Source organism: Ceratosolen solmsi, unplaced genomic scaffold, assembly GCF_000503995.2.
Source record: "Ceratosolen solmsi marchali unplaced genomic scaffold, CerSol_1.0 scaffold41, whole genome shotgun sequence".
Classification (NCBI taxonomy): domain Eukaryota; kingdom Metazoa; phylum Arthropoda; class Insecta; order Hymenoptera; family Agaonidae; genus Ceratosolen; species Ceratosolen solmsi.
The window spans coordinates 7229224-7254927 of record NW_011948424.1 but is presented as its reverse complement, the minus strand read 5'-3'; the positions used below and the strand labels follow the sequence as shown (position 1 = coordinate 7254927).

Below are 25704 nucleotides of genomic sequence, written 5' to 3'. Positions count from 1 at the left end.
CAAGTCCCTTTTCTAATTTCTAATAAAGCGTGTGTGTTGGCGAGTGGGTGGGTTGCCTACCACTTGGCGCTCTTGTCGCTCCGTTAACTTTTACAGCAGCATTGCTACATGATTCTATGCTCCGACTTCCTCTCTCTCTCTCTCTCTCTCTCTCTCTCTCTCTCTCTCTCGATCTCCCCCTCCACCGCGTCCACTGCCGCCACCGCCGCCGCCGCCGCCGCCGCCGCCGCCGATCACCATCACCGCCACCACCACCACCACCGCTGCTCCTCCAGCTCCAGGCGCAAGCAATCCTTCTCTCGAGTAGCTACGGCATCTCTCCATCTCGGTCCGATGCGTGCGCAGCTATACGACACCACGCATTCTCTCCTGAATGCCTGTTTGTCTCTCTCCCCGGTAAGTTAGTCAGTCGTAGAGCTGCTCGGGCTTGAGGCGCATCGCAGGGCAACCGAGTAAATGCGCTGATATCCTTACATCCCTCGACAATGGCATCCAGCGGTCATGACTATTACGATGGCTTTCGTACCTTCAGTTGGGTGTCCGATCTCATCGGCCTGCCCATTGACCAAGTGAGTTTGCTTGCGTTTGTATTAGGTCCGGTTGGTGTCGGCGTACGTCGCGGCATGTTTCCTAGCGTTTACGGCTACGCTTCGCTACTTAGGTTACTTACTTTACGCTCTTTTTCTGTCCTTCCCATGTATATGAATCTATCGTGACATCACGTCTGCCGTATAGCTGTATTAGCTCTAGCATCTCTTCTACTTGCGACGAAATATCTTTGCCATTTTTATTCAAAGTTTATAACGCGAGTTCGAAATTAGGGAGTCTCGGCTACTTTAGTACGTAAGACCATATTGCCTTTCCCGTATACGTACGTATCGCGAACGTTCTAATATGTCATCAGTGCGGATATTGTATTTGCATCTTTTTCTCTTTTTTTTCTTTTTTTCTTTTTTCTTTTTTTATTTTTTATTACGAATAGATATTTTGGCATTGTATCTATCGCCTATTGTGCTTTGTCGATCGTCTGATCGTAAGGATAAAAGTTATTGCTTATTCGCTTATTCGCAAATAGGATACGTTGGAAAATGATAAGCGAATGCACGCTTTATGTCTAAGAATCGATTGTTTTCCAAATGTATTCGTATTTTTTTTTGCGATAATAAATTGACAAATTGCAGCGTTATTATTGAACATTGCGTAATGATGTTGCGTTGATTCGAGTGTCTCGATGAAAATGGACATGAAGTTCGAACGATGCACTTTTTTTATTTATTTATTTATTTTATTTTATTTTATTTTATTATTATTATTTTTTTTTTTTTTTAACTATGCATTAGATGATGCGAGAGAATTTCATTGCCCAATTAATAGTAGTTGGATATGCTTGGACCGATAGCGAAAATATAATAAATTCTCGGCGTAATCGTTGACGACTACGATTGGCGGTACTACGATTTCCACGTATTTTTCCAATAGGAGCAGAGCCAATTTATTCGTTCGATCATCGCGAATTATAAATATTCCGATCATATGCAATTTGCAAGCATCGAATTGCCTAATGGTTAAACGATTATAAATACAATACGTTAAAAAAACTTCTCAATTTAGCCAATGAAGCGCCTATGATACTTAGGCACCATCATATATCGGTATTCGTTATAAATTGACAACTTGCACGCTAGACAATCGTGGCGCTTTCTTCGACTTTTTCGTTCTATTAATTTTCTCGAGCTATTTTCTTTACGCTTGCTAGCTGCCTCGAGGAATCCCATTCGCAACAATAGCGATACTCACGATAAACAATACCCGGATTGTTCCATTACCGTATTCGGATAGAGAAGATCCACCCAAAGCGGATAGAAAATAGAAAAAGGAAAAACAATCATTGGAACTGTTGGCGCGCACTTGTTGAATCTCCTACTCTATCCTATCTACGGCTTACGACTAACTGCGGTAATGACGTTTATGGCCGTTCCCTCTCTGTCTTCTCGGTAGCTTTCGAGATGCACGACTAAGCGTACGTCTGATTACAGTGGTACGCGCTAAAATACTGGCTAGGCGTAGCATTGGAATCACCGAAGAATTATTCACTATTATTGTTCGACAGCGATCATTGAGACGCTTAAAATCCGGATTATGAATGCCTGCGTTTACGAGTGCGCGCCCGCGCTTTTCATCCTTTCATTTCTACTAAACAAACATTTTAACATCATTATTATGACGTTCGATAATTAGGCAATTAATATTGTCCTGAATATACTTTGCACCTAATCTAACCTAAAGTAAATCCTGTTCGATTTCGTGATATTAATTTGCAAATTTAAATGCATGCCACAATATTTGTATCTAAGTATAGCCACGCATAATATTATAAAAATATCTTCTTTGTTCTACATATTTCTTAGGCCACCTACTCGTATTAAATATATAATCCAATACTAAGGCCTATAATAGTATTTATAAAATTTAATTTTTCGAATTCATCCATCTGTGCGTGAGATTTTAAAGGAAAATTTAAGCATTTATGTTGGAGTAATTTTATATAAAACAATAAAGTAAAACAAAACAAAAACAAAACAAAAAAGAAAAAACAAAAAAACAAAAAGAAAAAGAAAAAAGTCGCGAATACAATTATTAACAACAATTGAAAGTAATTTAATATATCTATTAAAATATAATCTAATGCTGCAAATTTGATTATTCTCTGCTCTTAAGAGAATACAATTGCTATAAAAATTTTACGATTACGTATTTTTATGTCAAATATATAATGAATGAGCTGTACCATTTGCACAATAGTTACGTTAATGGAAAGAGGAATTTCAATATTCTTTCTTGTAAAACTAATTACCCGGACATAGATGAATCTCAAGCTTTTCCTGCGAAATAAAATTAAAAATAAATCTTCGCGTATCTGCTCGAATAAAGCTCGAATGCACATCACAATAAACATGAACGCTGTGATTGACACGAAATCCACTCTTCATAAAGACAGACCTTTTGTACAAATGTGCTAGAACCTTTTTCTATTGCTCTTGGAATGCTTGCTAAGTATTCAACTGTTGCACTGATGATCGCGAGATTTTATTTTCAGAGGCCTATTTTTGACGTCGCGCTTGCGAACTTCTACAAGGACAAATATTTGCGAAAGCTTATGAACTAATAGTCTAGTAACGTTGCACTACTGAAATTTTGCTATAACTATTATACGTTTTAATATAAATGACATTTTAGATCAGTTTTTTGTTTTTTTTTTTGTTTTTTTTTTTTGTTTTTTTTTTGTTTTGATTTTTTGTTTTTGTTTTTTTGTTTGTTTTTTTCTTGTTTGTTTGTTTTTTGTTTGCTTTTCATCATATCTACAGCCTCCCCTTTCTTTTTATCCAGGACTACGAAAAATGTTAACTTACCTAGTTACAATAAGCTGCAATACCTTTACTCTAACAAATCCAATTCTGAATAAAAACAAAAAAATGTAACAAAATGTTCATGTATTATATTATTTTTATTAAATTACTACAATAATCAATAATTTCAGATAAATTAAAATATATATAAATTTGTTTTTTTTTTTTTTTTTTTTTCATTAGATTTACAGTAATTTTGTATAATTAGAAAATTCTTCATATGCCGTAAAGAAAAAAAAAATGCACAATTTAAAGTTGATTTTTATTTTAAAATCTATTATAAAATCTATTCGATTCAATAACTCATTGTAAATAGCAATACTTTATACTTCGCTACGTCACATTATATTTGACTACTTTTTAATATTCATTATTAAATGTTAGTAAAAAGGATTAATAGGTAACATTGTGAGCCCATTCACGATCCAATAATACTAATTTCTTCTATTTTTCATGATAGGCTAAATTTTACAGATACTTACTTGAAAATTGTCGAGTATATATTTTTCATTAAATGTTTGAGGTTACTTAGCTTGAAAATGGTTTTTTGCCGGCATATATTATCATTATAACACTTCATATAAGTTTATGTCACCTTATCATACATAGGTGACTGTAATTTAATAATGGAAGGTGGTTGCAACGTCGATTTGAAGAAATTAAAAAACGAGTTTTTAGAATTTGGAAACTACGTTATGGCAAAATTGATCAAACATATTGCAAATATTTGTAAAAATGCAGGGACTCTTGTTAAATTTACTCATGCTTTACATAAACTTTAAATTCTAAAACATCTCTTTCATGATAGAATTGTCAAATTTCTTATAAACTCGACTTTCGATGCATTATTTTTAAACGCATTTTCTCAAAATTAATTTACAATAACTCTGCATAAAAATTATAATATTAAAAATATTGCTAATATGACGAAGAAAAAAAAAAGAGAGGAATTATTTATGTTAACACATTTTTGCTGATGTTGGCATTTTTATTGAAGAAAAAATCAATTGAAAAATAAGCCGCCACGAACAATTTTAACAAACTGTAAATATTCATAGGAGGGCAAACATAATGAGTAAAATGCCAAATCCCTTGAATTCTTAGAATACATAAAATTATTTATTATTTGAAATAATAAACAATTTTCTTATACTCTCATTGAATCATTAAATATTGGATTAAATCCTGTTATTTCAATTATCTTCATTTTTTTCCGATTTAACTAGCCGTGCATTTATTCAATTACTTTCGAATAATCAGAACGCTCTTATTACCACAAATTGTGGCATTGAAATAAACTTGATTTAACAATTTCGTAATTATTATGAAATTTGTCATGAAGTCATCGATTAAAAAAATACTTATATTTATAAATTGCTAGTAGTAGAAACTATTCTTACTTCAATGCAGTAATTTTAGTTCCAATTGATTTCGTTCCCTTGTCTACATATTTACATCTCCAGATTTCGAAAATTTTATGTTTTTATTGTTATTACATGTTATGAAATATGATGAATCTATTTTATCATTGAAATAAAGACCATTTTATTTCGAAACTTAGGTAAATAATTAATCATATTAACATAGATGTTAGGATGCAATTTATTTATGCAATACTAATAAATATTTTATTTACAAATCAATTGTAATTTAGTTTATTGTGTAATGTATTTGTCGTTAATTCGCACGTTTATACATTGTAACAATTTATAAAATGTAATCGCGTCCTTGTTCAACTTCTTTATTAAATACGAAGTGTGTTAATTCAATTTCTGTATTTAATGAATGAAGTCGGCCATGAATGAATGGAACCAGCAATAATCTCTTTATGGATTTCAATACAATTTTTGAAAGATGTAGCGAACACATGTAAAAGTTATGTAGTTTATTATAAATCTGAATCTGTTGGGACAATAATTTCACAAAATTGACATTTAAGTTGTAAGCAAACAAATACTTTTTATTCTTAAATTAATATTTTTACTGTAATTCGCATAATTGAACATTGTTCCAAGTCTCTTGTTTTTCTATTATATCATATCACTATGATTTTTTCACAAAAAGGAAAATATACATTTTATATCATTCAAAATTAATTTGAATAATTGAACAATTCTGTCTCAGTATTATACGAGTAATGTTATTTTATATATTTTATAATACTTATAAAATATTTATGTTATAAATTCAATATTTCTTGTTATATTAACAAATTAATAAAATTCTTTCGAATCAACTGTATAATCTGTTATTAACGCTAAACACTATTACCATACAATATAAGCATGTCAGATTAATTAATTTTGAATCCACTGATAGCGATTTGACAGCAAATCCATATAGTCGTATATACTTTGAAAGTATAATATTTCAACATTGATTAGCATTAAAATATAACACAAAAAATGAAATAAATATTAAGAATATTGTTAATTGTATTATTATTTATAGTAATAATCGCTTAATATGTATGATACTAATTTTTAACTGATAATTAATAAGATAAAGATTAAGTTAATTATTAATCGTAACAAAATTAAAATGAATAGAATTCTTAATTAAAATTTGGCGATACACATAACTGAAAATATCAATGATATTATTGTACCAAAATAGTTAATTATTTCTGAAAATTGTTGAATGAAGCATTATTATTGATATTAGCCAATAATGAAAATTTCTCTTAATTAAATCTGTGATTGAGAGAAAGAGAGAGAGAGAGAGAGAGAGACAGACAGACAGACACACAGAAGAAAATGGTCGATTTTCTTGCATCTATTATATAAATTATAAAAATAAAGCATTTGTTATAAGAAGATTGAAATACAAAGTTGCATAGTATATAAAACTATACAAGGAAGTTATAAAAACTTTAATTATACATAATGTAATTTAAAAATTTAGAGTATTAACATTTACAAACTATTATATTTAGATAATTGAAATTTTGAAGAGAAAATTCAATATGCAAACATAGTATTAATACGTGAAATAAATGACATATTAATAATGGGAAATAATACACTATAATTTATAATAAACAAAATAAAACAAAAGATACTGATACAGTAGATTTTTGTATATTTAAAGTAATCAACATTGAGTATTATATACAATTCATATTCTCTTCAATTGTATAGTGTGCGTGGTTATTCTCACAATCGTTAATTAATTCTTGATTAAAATGATCAAGAACGTATAACTAGCAATTGTAAAAGATTTTCAATAAAATACTTCTCTAATTTTGAATTCTTTCACGTCCAAATGGAAGTAGAGCAAAGATCAAATAAACAGTCATCGAGAATTAGAATTATTTTAACTCTAATTATCTTTCCGTATATGTTTGATGACTAATATGTACTAACTAAAGTTGTGTAATTATTAATTTCATACTGCAAACTTTTTGTTCAATTAATAAGGCTTAATTTCATTTTCAATTATTATTAAAAAAAATATCATATTTCTGATATTTATTCAATATTTTTTTTTACAAAAATTGCAAAACATTCACTTAAATATTTATGAAACGAATGACATTTTAAACCTTTTCTAATAATTCATTGTTTCAAAGGATTTTTTAAAATAGACTCGATAAAATTGCTTTCAAATTCATGGCGTATATAACGTAAAAATTTTTTGTTATCTCTAATACATGCACGTAGTGTATTTATAATTGATTTATAAGTTTTAAATGATATTGCTTATATATTACGAATCATGTATAAAATAGTAATATAGTAAATTTTATTTTATTGCTTTTTTTTCTTCTAAAATACTTGCCATCTATTTATATAAAAAAAAAAAAATTTATTTTAAAAACTTCTTTACGATAATACGTTGAAAAACAATTTCTCCAAACATCGAACCCAACAATTAATAATAAATACTGATAGCATTATAAACAAAATAATATAATTATTAACTTTCTCTTTCCCGTGGCTCCTTATATCGTACTTTTTATTTAATTTATTCTCTGTTCATTTTATATTAAATAATTAACATATGGATGAGCGTGAAAAAGTAACACTATAAATGTTTTATTATCTAGAAATATCTATGAGCGTTTTTTTTTTTTTTTTTTTTTTTATATATATATATTTTATATATATTTCTTGATATATATGAAAATAAAAGTAAATATCCAAAATAAATTTAAATAAAATTTTCTAAGTAAAATTATGTTTATCGCTTATATTTGATTTGCAACAAAGTTAAAGTAAATTAGTACAGTGAAATGTGAAAGGTAAAGAAATTATGTGACTGGTACATTAACGTTCATGAAGTATTTTAATTTGTTAATGATTTATTTCAGTTTTTTTATTCATTTATTCAGTTTATTTATTAAATTTTATTATAATATCCCAAATTTTCTGTAATTAATCAAAATTTTTACTTTTAAATTACTATTGTTAACTATTTTATAATTAACATGTCAACATGCAAATATTTCATGCAGAATTTGCAATGACTCATACATTGAATTTCTAGTTTTAACATCACAATATAGTATTACTAAATCTTTTACTTCATTACTAAATCTTCCACGAAAGTCTATTATTTATATTATTTTATTCGTAACAGATGAGTCGATAATACAAAAATGTTTGATACACTAATTGCATTTTAATTAATAAGAATAAAATATATTTTTATAAGATCTAAAAAAAATATGATACATGTCGAGAATATTTCCATCAAATATTTATAATGTTAAAATCAATAAAGAAAAATCTTTTTTTTTGCAAAATAAATATATAATAAATGAAATGTATGCAAAAGCATCAGTAATTAAATGAAAGTTAAATACTATCTTATTTTTTTAAATAAGAATTGTGAAAGAACTTATGAGAACGTATTAATTATTGCTTATTATAATTAAAATGCTTTCAATCAGGATGTTTTCAATTAAGATGAATTGCCAAATGCATGTTTTAATTTCTTAACAATTATTGTTTTTGTATAAAAGAAAAATACACCTCGTATATATTATATAATAAATAAATACCGATATAAAGTTTTAATAATTTTTACATCTTGGTGAAAGTAAATTATAAATGATTTGTCATATGTATTGTAAAAAATTTATAAATATATATATATATATTTGCATGTATATTCCAAGTATAAAATACACCTTTAATGGTATAACTATGAAATTATATTATAAAAAGTAGTCATTATAAAAGTATAATGTATATTAGATTTGTTAAATAGCATTAAAAGAAAATTTTTAAAATATCTTAATATAATATTGTATTCTATTGTATTAACAAATACAATAAAATATCATCATCATTATAATTACAATTTTACATAATAATGACTAATAATAACGCTGAATTATCTGGATTATGAATTCAATGTCTATATTAATATAATTTACTCATTTAACATAATGGCATGACTTGTGTTTTTCATAGGTAAATTTTCTAATAACCCAGTTCACAGCTTTGGGATTGGCTGGATTTTTGAGATTATCGTTAGATCCAACGTCCTCCTCGCCGTCCAGCAGACATTTATTTGGACTTGTAATTGGTCTTATGCTTGGTTACTTCAGTTTTGGCAAGTAAGATTTAGATTTTTTTTTTTATAAGATAATATAATTTGTACTTCTAATTATCAAATAATATATATATATATATATATAATCGAAATAATAATGTTTTTTTTTTACTCAAGTAGAAATATAGGCTAATAATTGTAATTTAACGACAAAATATTTTTTCGGTATTAATTTACAGAAATATTCAGTATGACATTATCACTGTACTAAACGATAAAAAATATATTTATTCGTTTAGATATTTTCGCCAAACTTGTATATTAATGGAGATTTACAAATTATATTATTATTACTGTTGTTATTGTTATTGTTGTTATATAATTGGTGTCTTTGTCTCTCTCTCTCTCTCTCTCTCTCTCTCTCTCACACACACATTCATAATCATCATTATCATCAATATTTACAATTGCAAATATCATATCATTATTGCAATATATTTTACCTCTATTAAAGCCTACCGAATGAGTTTACTATAAGCTCTAGTCGTTAAATTACTAGCGGTATATACTATATCGCAAATTTATGTAGATAAATAAACTGTGCTTTGAATACTAACGTTACACCAATAACGTACTGAAATAGGACCGTTGTAAGAGGAATACTTACATAACTACATACGTTTACGTTCAAACGGTAAAAATTCGAAACGTACAATACAACAAAATTGAAAGAGTCAATTGAAAATTAGACAACGAAATCGGTCACTTCAATTGTATTATTAAATGCTTCGAGAAAAATATGATCGATGCCCATACAAATGTCTAAATAATATTTCAGCTATAGGATTCAACAAAGGACAAAAAGTGATTTAAATTATTAAATTTTAAATTTCATTTTTCACAATGTCAGATTTGAGATAGCATCACTATTTTTAAAAGGATCTTCTTTGCCGTGGTGATACTTATTGCCATTGCATTATTTAAAAATTATGAGAATTGAATTTTTAAACTATAATGGCGTTATTGTAATTTAAGTTTTTATCAAGTGTATACAGATTCAATAATTAAATGTAGTATTTCACGTTGTAACGGTATCGCAAGGAATGAGTCTATAATTTCACTTTGGTTACGGGCATTCAAGGTCTGTTACTTAATGTTCTCAGGATGAATATTTAGCTGCCTCAACGATGTCTAGGTTGGCATGAGGTCGCTGGTGAAGCTGTATACACTACACTACCGCTTGGCACCACATCTTCTGCGTAAAAAGAACGAAAGAAATAGATAAATCCTCGATTAAATTAATAAAGGTCAGCTTCATGTAATTTGAGGGAAAATATTAATAGACAAAAGGCGACCATAAGACACGATGTTAAGGAATAAATCGACTTTTCTCCACCTGTCATTCTCTCGCTCCGACACTTACGCAGCTGATAATGTGTTAAATCTATCAGTGGGTAACACGAAGAATTTCTCAAACTAATCTACATTACTTTTTCCAATTGTTCGATACGCTAGCTTTGCTCCAAGATATTATATATAAATCATTTACTCGCTCTCGTGATTTCATACCAACGTCTACATAAATCTCAATCTCCCTTAAAGTTTATTCTATAAGGAAACCACTATCCTGTTTTAGCACGGTGCCATAACTCTTCTCTAACAACAAGAAGATTACACTGCCCCTCCCCATCCCTGCCTTTATAGGCCACAATCCGCTGTTTCGTAATCCGTAACGGATGCGCGAGTCTTTTACGAAATCTAAAATCTTTGCCACATTTCCGTGTAAGCGATAAGCTCTTAAATCCAGCAACAAATTAATCCATCTTTCAATCTATTTTTTTTTTTTTTTTTTTTTTTTTCATGTAACAATTGAATATTTTATATATTATGGAGATAATATTGAAATTTTTAAAACTAAATTACGTAGATATCGTATTTGGTTAGTAGATAAGTCGTAATATCGTAGATGGTTCAAATGATTATTAGCGTGAAAAAAAAATAATGTAGAATCTTAATTTTATGTCGATTATGGATGATGGATGCAAATTTATAATAATAAATATTATTCTTGTATTCGAATTATAATGTTTCTTTGGTATTATCACTTCAATGGAGGATCGTAATTTTTTTAAATTTCAGTATTGTGCTTCACATACGTTATACTTAACGTATAACCTTGATATTTTTAGTAGGAAAATAGTTGAAGAAAGTTTATGTTTAAGTGAAAAGCATATCTAGTTGGCTTTTAGAACGCACGCACTAAGGTGATACGGGATTCAGTAGAAAATAGAAAATCCATAAAGTATAGACTAGAAGGTACTCGTCTGCTATTGACAATGGAATGTCCTCCATTTTCTCAATTAAACTAGGAAAACTAGATACTAGCGCTATTAAGGATAAAAAAAATTTTAGATAAAAAATGAGAACGATCTCCCATTTTTTTTTTTTTTTTTTTTTTTTTTTACAATTGATTTCCAAGTTATTTAAAGTAACGGAAGAACATCTTAGAAATATGTAATTCTAAGATATTATATGAAGCTTTTTAAATGTCTCGTTAGGTATTTACAACGATATTGAATATTATCGAATTATTAATTAATATTTATATAATTTATATAAAACTGTAAATGTTATGATGGTCATTAAACGCTGTCGCAAAGCTAAATTGTGTATGAGCGCTCGATTAAGATTTATTTCTTAACATCGACCATTTTGAATTATAAATTTTTTCGAATTTAGCCATTTTCATTCGTATTCTTAACAATAATAATCATAATATTAACAATTAATTATTAAATATTGATTTAACATGAAAATTACAATTACATACATATTTAATTGAAATGGTGGACATTTCGTCATTAAAAATTTATACTTGAAATTTAAATAATATATATAAAATGTTTTAAACAATCGCTTGTTCATTGCTTTTATATTATGTTCATAAATTCCACTTAGGGAACATACAAGAATCATACAATACATTATTAACTTATTTTCAATTGCCTATACTTTAATATAATAGATATTCAATTATTTTGGATAATTTATTTTGGATTTTTGATTCAGTGATCGGCATGTTAATAAAATAAAATAAAATAAAATAATGCATATTTTGTCGAAGAACTTTGACTAAAATTAGAATCCGATGTGAAATTATTAGATCTAAAGAGTCAATGTTTTTCGTGGGAAAGTGCGATTTAGCGGCTGTAAATAACGGCATCCGGTTTAATATAAATCACAGTAATAAAAAGTAAAAAAAGAAAATAAAACAAATTGTTTCAATTACCAGTATCCGGTTTAATATAGATCATATTAAAATTAAACATAGATAAAATTAAGAATATGAATGGTGATGAAAATTTATTTTTATGCATTATTTAATTGTATTTAAATATTTCTTTCTCTATCGCAAAATACATGTTTATATATTGACAAGAATCGACATTCTCTTTTTATTAAGGCAGGCGATGCATTTGGCAGGGCTGCCAGCAATATGTTATGCTGCCATGCGAACCTTGGATCCCCATCACATGCAACGGTAAGTTTTTCTAATTTTATTTATTACATTATAATAGCTGTCTAGTCATTAATTCAACTAAGACGTATTTAACGATAGATTTTTTTAGTTCTCTAAGCTATTCATTTCTTTCCATTTGACCCGACCTCGTTCTATTCTTTCTTTTATTATTTTTTCTTTTTTACTCATGCTATATGATTCCGATGATTAAATAATTTCATAAACTCCAAATAATTTAGATTATGCCATCGGATCATGATTATTCATTGGATATATCAAATTTTAAATATTCAACGTTTTCATAATATTTGTATTCCAATCGTCTGCGATTCAAAGGGGGAAAGCTATACACGCCTTCACATATAATCATATAATCATTGCATTATTGTGCCTAATAGAATTGTTTTCACATTATTGATTTTAATTTTAAATTTAAAGAACTGATAACTTGTGTAATTAAAATAAAATGACTTGTCATGTTTGACGACAATCTGGCTATAAATGTAAAGTAAGTGAGAATATGTCGATGAATGCACGAGTGGTTTTTACGTAAAATGCGATGCTGTCGAATATATGCTCGAGATAATCATAAAAAAGTGTAAAAAAAAAAAAAAAAAAAAAAAAAAAAAAGAGATGTTCGGCGCTCTTAACCAGTGAATCCCTGACATTTTGCTCAATGATGCTTAGATAATCTCAATTCCGAAACTTGAAGATGCGTATGAGATGCAAATAAATGATGACTAACATCCAACACGTATCATTCCGAAATAAATTAATTGATTATGATATTAATAAATGAACGCTTATTGTATATGAATGGATTTAGATAAAGTAGTAATTAAAAAAAATAATTTTTGATTAATTTTTTTGTTAATATTTTTTAACTTATTAAATACAAAATTTTATATAGCAATATAATATTTATTAAATTCTTACTCCCTTTATGCAGAAATTCAGTGAAAAAAATTATCAAAATTGTGGATAATTTTCTTTGAAATCTATAATGTTGGGTCGTTATTCATTGAAAATCATTATAATTCAAGCGATTTGTATCTCTTGAATGTATTATTAAATTACAATTAATGCATGCCGTTTTCTATGTATGATATCAGTTCGTGAGCAGTTTCGCTTTTTCAACTTTCCCTAATGCGATATGATTAACTAATAAAACACTGGTACTTTCTATATTTACGCTGAATTTCCATATTTTCTATAATTCTTGTTAATTCCACGTAATAGAAATAAATCGAGTGAATAAATATAATAACTTTATTTATATTAATTGTTGATTTTAATCTTTAGATTGTAACTATAGACACACTGATGTTGCACCACAGTATTTTTTATAGGTTCAACTCCATTCGTATGTTTTGAAGGAAATAAATTATGAATATATGATAAATAAGCGTAACAATATTACACTTTACATATTATTCTATTATACTCTATTAATTCCATACAATTAAATAATTTATTACCATAAATAAAACTAATATAATGAAGAGAATAATTAAATTTGTTAAACAATATTCACTCTCCGTCGAGATTTATCATATGCACAATAAATTATCGATAATAACTGTAAATATATGCGTTGCTACGTAATGTTTATAACAGTTTTCACCAACAGTCATTTGCACTTTTCTTTCATGAATAAAAATTCTAAAAATACATTTCAAATTCAATATGTTTCTAGTAGATTATAGGAACTCAAATATTATGTTTGGTTAAAACAATGTGTATGAGAAAATTTTGTGCGTAGTATTGATTGTTTTCATATTTTATTTGAACAAAATTATATATTTTGTGTGAATAGCGATGTCGACCAAATAAAGCTTAGACATAAATACAGAAGACGTAAAATTTTTATTAACATTAATTCCTCTTTTTAAATTTAAATGGAAAATAACTTATAATTAGTTGTTAATGTAAGCATTTGAATGATTTATTGGAGAAAGTTTGCATGTGTATATTAAAATTACTCAATGCTGAGCTTTCCATTAAATTCATCTGACAATAAATCATAGTTCTAATGTATTAAATAAAAAATTTAAATAGCTAAATCAATAATTAAAATCGGTTTAAAAATGTTAGAAATTAATGTGAATGAAATCTAATATGTATGATATAAATATAATTATATGACAATAGCAAATGCTGTAAGTTAATGTAAATTACGAAACATTGACATTAATTTAACAAATTTGAGAAAAAAACTTAATTAATAATTAATAAATGAAAATAACGAAAGCAATGAAAAATCAAAATAGATTTAGACATTAAAATGTATTAAGTTCTGTTTAATTATATAAAATATGCACGTACGTGGTTCATTGTACAAATAGTACAATGAAGTGTTAAATTTTATCTCGACAAAAATGAAAAACAATAATGAAACATTCATACTCATGCACTTTTTTCTAAATTAAAGATGAAATATTGCTGTTAGACATTTAAGAAATTATATAAGTAATACAATTATCTCAAAAAAGGCTACTGCGTTTTTAGTTCTTTAGCAAACTGAATCGCCTTTTTAAACAATATACAAATAATAAATTCTACTATAAATTTTAACAAAAAAAAACAAAACATATATTCATATGGACTTTATTTTAATTCATAAAAGTAAAATAGTATTCAGCCATGCTAATTAAAAAATGAAAAACAATAAAGAAAAATTACCAATACTCTAATATATATATATATATATATATATATATGTTATAATAAATATGTCATTTATACTTGTAGCTGAATGCAGAATATTAAAATTTATAAAAAAAAATTATACCGATAATATATACAATTTATATAAATAAATAAACTGTATATCAAATGATTGACAATTAATTATATGAGAATATAAATACTATTTATATTAAAAAAATATTTCTATACAATCGTTTTATAAAATTTCTTGTTGCAATTTATAATTAATGTAGTATTATTAGTATTCAGATTATCATTAAACATATAATAATATCATTGAACGATAAAATGTTATTTCATATTTAGTTATTGCCAATTGGAAATAATTATCATTTTCACTTAAATTGAAATATTTTTTTTTTCATTAATACATTATATTTCGCGTGCATGCAAAATATATGCAAAGCTCAGAATATGATCTATTATACCGTACAGCTACTACGAAAAAACTCAATTATTCTAATTGATTCATACACTTGTATATAATATAGTAATAAGAAAAATAATCACAAAGTATGAAGTACTTGTAATTATTCATGCAATTCAAATTATGCCTCATTAATAAATAAAATGTTAATTAGAAAAGAAGTGAAAAGAGTTCTATTGTACAATTTTTATGAATATCTACGTATAATTGACATCAAATCATCAAATTATTAAACTATAATTTATAATTAATTAAAGAAGAAATCGTGTTCATTCTCGTTGCATGTATCATCATTATTATTAGCGGTTTAGTAAAGTCATTATTGATTTGGAATCATTTATAAATGCCAACTGATGAGATTTGGTGTTACGAAAGCATGAATTAAAATAGAGATAAATCAAATAAATCATTCGATCGATCGAAAATCAATCGATAAATGTTTTTATGCAATTATGAAATTTTTTATAAATTTTTTTATATGGGATTTTATTTTGACAAAAATTTTAGAAACTGTTGGTATATATTTTGCATTCGAAAAAATCAGCTCTGAGTACATCTTAATTCTTTAAATTGAGAAATATTGTTAAATTTATTTAACAATAATATAAATGCAAATTATTGGTTAGATAAATATAAGCAGAATGGAAAATAAGTGAGATTTTGTTTATAGAGTCATATCATAAAACGAATTAATTTTTTGTTCAAAAAAAGCAACATGTGCTCTATTTTAATATATTAATATATTTAATATATTAATGAAGTTTTGAAAATTACAAATGATTCTTTGTAAAATATTCCGAAAGAACACAACAGTAGAAATGAAATTCGTTAGAAAAATGTATTTATGCTGTTATTATGATTTTATTATTTATATTTCTTATCTTACATATGTATTTATATTTAAAAAATATTATTTTCTAATATTTTAATATTAAAAAATGATGAGATTAACAAATTACGCAATTAAAAAATACATCATATAGTCTATATTAATTGTAATGCAAAAGTAATCATAGCTTGTTCCTGATAAGTTGCAATATGAAAAATTTATACAAAATAGAAATACGAGACAACTCCGCAATTGTAAGATGAAGCAGTTTTTAAATGTCATTTTACAGAAATAAATTACATATATATTAATTAGAATGCATGGGTTACCTTACGATAATAGCAAATAAAGAAATTATGTAAAGGCTTTTATTAGATGCTTATGAAACATCGAAAAAAAACTTTTGAAATAAATTAAAAAATAACAATGAAAAAGACAATATGAAATGGAATTTAGATAACAATATAATAATAGCTCTGAATTTAATTGAAATAAGAAAAATAAATATTTTTTCATTAATGACTTTCTAACATTTCTTTGTAACATTGAGGAAAAAGTAATGATATATCTTACTCTCATTTCTTACTATTTATGGTTTATGAGATTAAGCGAGTTAATTTCGATTATTTCAAGGATAAAGATATACACGATTTTTCTAAGAATAAAGATTATAAATATGAGATTCATTCTCAAAGAAATAGAATTTCGCTTATAAAACTATTTTATTCTTATTTGCAGAGTAGTTCTTGCTGTAGCGCTAATATACTTATCGTGTATACACTTTCATCGACAAATGTACGACTATGGCTCCTATACTCTTGACATTACTGGTAAATTATTATTGTAATAACAACGTTATGCATAATTAAGTATTAATAATGGCAATTATTTGGTTTTTATTTGTTTTTTTTTTTGTTTTTTTTTTTGTTTGTTTTGTTTAACACTATATGCACGCATAGCTTTGACTTAGGAACATAAATATCTTTATTACTATAATTTATTATATACTATAGAATGTAATGTACAGGAAAATTAATTATTCATATTATTTTTGATATGGTTAATTATACTGAAATACGAATGCACATAATTACTTAAAAAAAAACAAAAAACAGTGTCTATCATTAATTAGTCATCTAAAAATTACACTTCTTTTAAAGCAAACATATTTTTTCCAATTCTAATTAAAAAAAAACTTGTAACAATATATACATTATAAATATATTAAACTAAATTGTAAATAAAACATAAAAAAAAAGTATAAAAGCTGATAAATGTAATAAATGCAATAAGCAAACAATATTGTATGATTGTGTGCGTGCGTGTACACGTGTGTTACATTGTTACTTTTCTTTTGAAATAGTTGAGTTGAAATAAAAAAGTTATTTATGTAACAGGTCCACTGATGGTTATTACTCAGAAAGTAACGAGTCTAGCTTACAGTGTGCATGATGGGCTGACATGTAAGGAGGAAGAACTCACACCAACACAACGTGACCATGCCGTGCAGTACGTTCAAATTTGTACGGGAAAATTAATTGTCAAAATCTATTGCAGAGTATTTTTTCACTAGAAATTTATTTTTATTTTATTCATTATCGTATTTAGCTCTCTTCTCTTAACTTTTTCGCAACTTTTCAATTTTCACTAGCTCGCACGAATGAAACATGCTTTTCTTTAAATTATAATATATAACTTTATGAAAACATACCGTAAGCGGTTTATACATTATTCTTGTGCTTATAATTTACAAACAAACAAACAAACAAAACAAAAAAAAAAAAAAAAAAAAAATTATTAAATCAATTTTTCCAGAAAAATGCCAACTATGCTGGAATACTTCAGTTATATTTTTCACTTTCAAGCTCTCATGGTGGGGCCTATAATTTTTTACCGTGACTACATTGATTTTATTCATGGGCGTGGTCACAAACTATTAACGGTAAAGTATTTTATACATTTTATACATTTTTTTATGCAAACAACAAATTGTTTCAGAGTTTTGTAATGTATTTAGTCTAGATTAAACAAAATGGGCTATAAAAATTAAGCCTCAACAATACCTTCATGAGTTATTATTGAAAATGACTCATTATGATTTTTATCAAATATTATATGGTACTGTATATTAAAAATATAATTTTAATTAAATGATGTAAATGAAAAAAATATACTTAAAGCCATAAACATTAAAAGCTCTTATTTAATCGATAATTGCAAAATTTATTTGTTTAGTATATTAAACATTTTTTTTTTAATAAATTATATAAAATTGAATTATTTTATTGAATTGTGAAAATTAAAATAAATTCTACGATTAGTAAAAGAAAATCTAAATAATATTTAGTATTTTATTAAATAAAATAATTATATTATACCGTTTTAAACGTAAATGCATAATATTTTACTTCCTGCTTATATTTAAATTACAAACTAAGACAAAAATTGTTATTGGTTATTGAAATTCTCTTTTAAAAATAATAATTTAACTGCATAATATATATATATATATATATATATATATATATTTTTTTTTCAATGAAATAGTATCATAGAATTATTATTTAATAAAAAAGGAAAAGCTTCTCGAAAAATAAAATATTATATTGAATTTAATTAATTTTTATTACATCGATCTTTCATTTGTTAATGTTAATTAATGTTAATTAATGTTATTAAAAGCAAAATCAAGAACTAAATTTAAATAGTTATGGTGTACAATTAAAATATTTAATCGATATGATTTGTTTTAAATTGAATGTTTACAAATTTATTACAAATTTACAAAGAAATTAAATATGTTGACAATTTGTATACAGTTTATGTCCATTTCAAAATTGAAAACTCGAATAAGATAATAAAAAGAAAATGATTTATTTTTCAAACATAATAACATAATTTTTTATAATTTAACATCATACGAATCATAATAATGAAAATATATTTTTTTATAAAATTAATATTGATCTTTTATTTGTTTACTGTGAAAGAATGCGAGCGACGAACAAAATGGTCAAGTAAATAAAATAATAATGGAACCATCCCCGAATGTAGTTGTGATAAAAAAAGTTATAGCGAGTCTCATATGTGCATTAATATTCATCATTCTCCTCCCTTCTTATCCAATTAAAAAAATTAAAGGTACCGATTCAATTCTTAATTTATAATGAATATATACTTTATTTAAGCATTTATCGGTATATCTAATTATTTCAAACTATTTCATTGGCTCTTCTCTTTCTTTCAGATGAAGAATTTCTAAACAATACTTCAATGCTTTACAAATACTGGTACCTGATATTATCAACTATGTTAATTCGTTTTAAGTATTATCACGCCTGGCTTTTCGCTGATGCAATTTGTAACAATTCTGGTCTAGGCTTTAATGGCTATAGGGAAGATGGCACAGCCCGATGGGATCTCGTTTCTAATGTTGACGCCATCAAATTTGAGGTATTTCATAACACCTATTCCAATTATAAACTATCCTGAGCCTTTATATTTATAAATAATTTTTCAGTAAGTTAAGCGTACCAAAGAATGACCGTAAGATGTAGAGGAAATGTTTTTGCTTGGATGAAGGAGGATATAATTATTTGCAATGTTTCGAAAATTTAAGAAAAAAATTGAATAACGATAAAGAAAAATTATATAATTCTAATAATGGTTTAATTAATTTGTAAAAATGCGTACTTCTGTTTTAATCATAAAAATTTATATCATTTTAATTTTAAAACGCATAATTTATTCATTATTTATATTGAATTTTTCTTTCAGTAAATTATTTCATAATATTGATACGGACAACTTCTTTTTACACAAAGTCAAATTAATTGAAATCAACAAAAATAAATTAGTTGCGTAAATTTTAAGACATTGAGATTTATTTGATTTTGAAGTTATTTTACCATACTTTTATACACTAAAATTACTTATAACAATAATAGTAACGCTTAAAATGAAATGTTTTATGAATTTTTATCATGATCTTAAAAAATTTTATTCAAAATAAACGTATTGGATCTAAAGATATTATGGAATATTAAATTTTAATGTGATTTTGATTCTCATGATAATATTTTATTATTCGTACTCTAATCGTTATCCTTTGTAATTATGATGTAATAATAAACTGTAAAAATTTATTATTAAAACGTATGATATCTTATCTGAAATGATGGTTATCTAAATAAATGTCTTGGATTTTCTTGAGATTAAACTGCAAATGTATGTTTCAATACAGATAATATCAATTAAATCTGCGAGTGTGTGAATTATACCAAACTTTCCCTTATCATAAGTAAATATTATTTTGACCTCATTTTTTCAAACAAAAATACCTCCTGTACATAATACTCTATCTTTTGGAAGTGGTACTTACAATAATTTTATTTATAATTTATAAACTGAATATACATAATTATTATTACAAATTTTACATAATAGTCGATTTATCAATATTAAGAACAGCGATAATAGATTTTTGATTATTCTTATTAAGGCTAATAGTTAGCCAACTGATTAATTATATATCTATATGTAAATGTTTATACATTATATTAATTTAATAATTTAATATCCGCATTAAATCTTCTTCTATTATTAATGTTAGTTTTAAATAGCAAATAATTGTTTCGATGCTTTTCTTAAAACGCATTAAGACATACAAGATATCTTTATAAATCATTCATTTTAACTACATTATTTTAATACTTTATTTAGTGTAGATAATATATTGTGTTAACTGCAAAATCTCATTTTCTATATCAATTTGTTTTAATCCATATAGTTTATCTTTTAATTAATTGACTCAAAGCTATTTATAAATATGTACCTGTTGTATTTGTGACAATATTTATGCTAACTTATCCAAATTCTTATACCTTCAATGATTATTTTCATTTTATGTAATTTTTAGACAGCTTTAAGTTTAAAAGATGCTATTCAAGCATGGAATAAGGGCACGAATCGATGGTTAAGAATGATCGTCTACGAAAGAGTGAAACACAACAAAACCATTCTCACTTATGGTCTTTCCGCTCTGTGGCATGGTTTTTACCCTGGATATTATCTTACGTTTGCCAATGGAGCTTTGATTACATTTGCCTCTAGATCGGTATGTTTCTAATTTATTCAAATATCCAAGTTTATATGTTCCTTTTTTTGTCATGAGCTTATGCGTGGTTAACCTATTTTATTACTTTGCCATAGATTCGTCGATGCATTAGACCATATTTTCTTACCTCAAAAACAAAGAAAGTACTTTATGATATTATTACCATGGTTATAACTAGATTTATCCTGGCCTACATAATTTTTAGTTTTATTCTCCTTGAGTTTCGTGCTAGTATCATCTTGTACCTGTAAGTCGTTTTCAATATATATTTCTTATTTTTTAAGATTATCGATATTACTCATTGAGCATGACACTGGAATTTTTTCATAATTTACGTATTACTTAAGAATTATGTTGAAGCTTGTTGCTCATCATCAGACCTTTGAAATTCGCACATATATATATGTATATAAATGTATATTTATGCATACTCAACGCATTGTTTACTCGACAGAAATCCATTAGTGCTTCATTGATTTAGATTTCACCAAAGTCCTTCACATTGGCAAATAAATTTCACAAATACCATTTAGGAAACTTCCATTCAACCACCCCTCCACTCAATTCAATTTTTCCATCATTAATCGAAAACTCTCTTTCATCTCTTTCATCCGTCACCGAGATGATAAAAGAAAAAGAAACTTTAGCCAGACGCATGAACGAGTGAAGCCGACGTGACCGCAGCGGTGTTGTTGTTGTATGATACAACAAAGTCACACCAGATGACGCCTCAAATCTCACGTTCGCCGAGCACAAGCTTTTAATGTCAGTTAGTTATCTTATAGAGCTCCGACAATATACGTGCACCGCGATATTGTGCCACGGATTTTGCTTTTCCAAGATTCGTAATGACATTGTGAGCAGCGGCACCGCTTTTGAAGTTTTTGCAAAACTTGCGCGCACCGCATACCTTTCGCGAAGCATTTTTCAAACGATCGAACTTCCGTTTGCACGGAACTTCTAAATAGTTTATATGAACACTTGTGACTGCGGCTTCTTTTTCCGAGGTATGTACGCTACTGAAGTCCTATCGATTAAATAATTTTGCAATGCGTGACCCTTCCATAAAAAAAATTAATAAATTTACCAATGGCAAACATTATCTGGAAGTATCTCATTTCGTTTAATAATAAACAGTAGGCAGTATCGTGCATGAAATAAATATGCGCATATGCATATTCATAAATGTGCGTGCGTGCGTGCGTGCGTGCGTGCGTGCGTGCGTGCGTTTACGTATGTCAATGCAAACAACAACAGTGGTACATATACAGATATATTTGTCCCTATGAATTCAATGAAGCGCAAACGAACATTAAAACGTATTATGTGGAGTGGGGGTGACGGCTGCACGACTTTCCGCACGTATTTCTCGTTTTATTAAAAAGAAAAAAATACAAACGCATCCTTGAAGCGCAACGAAAGAGGACAAAAGAAAATTATTTTTCTACCGTACGCGTGTCGTGTGTACGTCGCACGCGAGCGCGTCTAATATTATTAATTTTTTTGAAATTTTGAAGTACCTCAGTTCGCACGGATTTTTGACAATTGGCAAAATTTCATTAACTGAGTTACGTGTAATTATGAAGAAAAGAATAAATAAAGATTAGCACATAATTAAAGTTATTTTTAGTTTAATCGTGCGCGTTAAAAATAAAGTTTGCGTCGTGAGGCATTTTTAATAATTGTTTTACAGATTTACAACGGACATAAGGTAGGCGAACAATCAAATTGTAAAATAAAAATACTCGAGCTTTTATTTTTATAAAAATTAAACGCCCACGATTTATCAATATCGCGAATCGATATCCATTTCTCAATGCTTAAACCGTTCAAGTTCGATCGTTTCAATAAATTTTCCTAATTAACTGCGTATCTCGCTCGAGCACTCGCTAATCATTCCTTAGACGATTCCTCCTCCTCCTCATCCTCCTCCTCCTCCTCCTCCTTCATTTTGCGATGCATAATTAATGAAAGACACGATTGATAAATATGGCCGAGAGCGTGTCTCTTATCCACACAATTATCGAAGCTCGCTGTCGCAGTTTGCGCGTTGAACGAATTGAAAGAGAGGAGAGAAACATAAAAATCTGCCTTATGATTTTAGGAACATGTACCTTGCACCGCACCTTATTGGCATGTCGGCGATCCTTGTGCTGCCACTGTTGACGAGGACGCGCGAGGCCAATGGCTCAGGAACTTCAAAAGCCAAGCATGATAAGCCAGTGGGCGAATTGCGGACCACTGCCAACACTAACGGTCACATGCACAAGAGCAAATAACACGGCCCAAGTGGTATGCGTGAGAGCGATGGATGACGCGAGACGGAGAGTGTTACCGTGGGGTGCGTTTGCTCGTGTTCTTCTTGCTTGCGGGAATTTAAAGCCATGGGGCTTGGGCATCGAGATCGTTAATGAAAAGCTGCTGCCTTGGGAACGATTGGGTAATAATCTGGTTCGTTATTCTGGAAAGTCTCGTGGAAGAGCGAGCTGCTCGTCACCTGGTGGAAATACCCTATCGAAACAGACGACCGTGAATTAATATTTGATATTAGTAATTAGGAACGAGTTTGATTTGGTGTTACGTCGCGTCCCTTTTCCGAACGATTCATCAATAATATGCGAAGGCATAATTGCGCTAACGTTGGCGGCTACAACCTTTCCAAATACTCGCTCCGTCATTGTTTCCTATACGCTCTTTGGCCCAAAGAGTCTTTTTATTAGCACGAACCTCCCGTTCCAGAAGCAACTGATAAGCCATTTCGTGGAAATGAGCATTGTAAACTAAGTGAAATTTCAACATTGATATTAATTTTTATATTGTCACGGAAAGTTATAATCTCGAAACTTGATTGATTACGACACCTATCCGATGAAATTGCCACATCTCTAATATATTGATTTGAGTTTTCGAATAGTCGATCGACCAACGCGCGCTTGATCGATATTATAGTCTTAAGAAGTACAAAAGTGAGAGAGAGATAGAGAGAGAGAGAGAGAGAGAGAGAGAGAGAGAGAAGTAAAAAAATATTAATCATTTTTGGCGGTGCCTTCACATTTATGTGGTAACTACTTTCCGATTCCGACTTTTCTCAAATTAGTAATTATCACTCTATTTACGCCAGCATCATGTGAATACAAATGAATTTTATATGCAAGAAATTAATGTCTCGCTATGGTATAAAAGAGATGAGTCAGTAACAATTTCCTAAAATTATGATTACCATATATTTTTCATTATGAGTAAAAGAAACAATGTTATCCTTATGACAAAGGATTATTTATTATTTATGTTGCTATATAACTTTGACAGCAGGCGTAGTATAACATATCATCCTATCGAATTTTATGGGAACTAAGGACTTGTATTTTATCAACTAATGAAAGAATTCGGAGATGTGGCATTAGATCGAGCTTATCGGATCGTTAAAGCTATTACCATGAATTTATCTCAAAATAAATATCAGTGAAATCATAGTTTATCTTCACCAGAGAAATGGTATTGATAGTAAGTAATACACTGTCGTCTCTCAGTGTCTAATTAAATATTATAAATTTGTTGAAAAAGTCAAAATGAAAATATCACTGCCAGTCGAGAATTTTTCTATCATCGCAAGAAATCGTACTTTTCATGCTGATTTTTTAAATTTTGAATAGAAGTAAGGAATGAAATATTTTCACATTTGTTATGAAAATAATGAAATCAACATAAATACAAAGCAACTTATCCTTAAAAAAAAAAAAAAAAAAAAAAAAAATTTCTTTTTCAATTACACGCGCTCGTTTGGTTTCTATACACTTTTCCTTCTCCTCTCGCTTTTTTCAAACTTTTCAAACAAAATTAACCAATTAGACAATGCCTGTCCGTGGAATTGTCCTTTTATATACTTTAGGTACTGACGATATGATATTGAGATGCCGGCGGCGAATCTTTAGTGCAGTATAGATACGAAAGTACGAGGTTTTAATTTTACAAGATAAAACGTTGATCAGCGAAGTACATTATAATATACTTATTACTGTTTATTTTTGTACAATTTTCTATTATTTTTTCACGCTTTATAATCATAAAACATCGAGGAGCATAAAGAAGTGGAAATACGTATTTAATAAATGATCAAAATTTATAATGAATACTTATTTTGCGCTTGAATTATAATACTTTATCATTTATTTTTATCTATATGGAGGTGTATAT

The 25704-nt window shown here is 27.5% G+C and overlaps 1 protein-coding gene across 2 annotated transcripts; it reads left to right on the top strand.

The window, feature by feature from the left end:
• The first annotated feature begins 336 nt into the window (after positions 1 to 336).
• oys (lysophospholipid acyltransferase 6) lies at positions 337 to 24041 on the top strand. Of its 2 annotated transcripts, XM_011500118.1 has the most exons (11): positions 337 to 569; positions 8828 to 8973; positions 12373 to 12450; positions 17133 to 17224; positions 17792 to 17903; positions 18210 to 18336; positions 19385 to 19535; positions 19642 to 19847; positions 21313 to 21510; positions 21606 to 21757; positions 23615 to 24041. In XM_011500118.1, the coding sequence occupies exons 1-11, from the start codon at positions 486 to 488 to the stop codon at positions 23787 to 23789; spliced, it is 1521 nt and encodes a 506-aa protein (XP_011498420.1). In that variant the 5' UTR covers positions 337 to 485; the 3' UTR covers positions 23790 to 24041. The 2 variants fall into 2 exon arrangements, with proteins under 2 accessions (XP_011498420.1, XP_011498421.1); XM_011500119.1 differs by lacking the exon at positions 337 to 569 and having other exon boundaries at positions 8927 to 8969; positions 12377 to 12450.
• The last annotated feature ends 1663 nt before the right edge of the window (positions 24042 to 25704 follow it).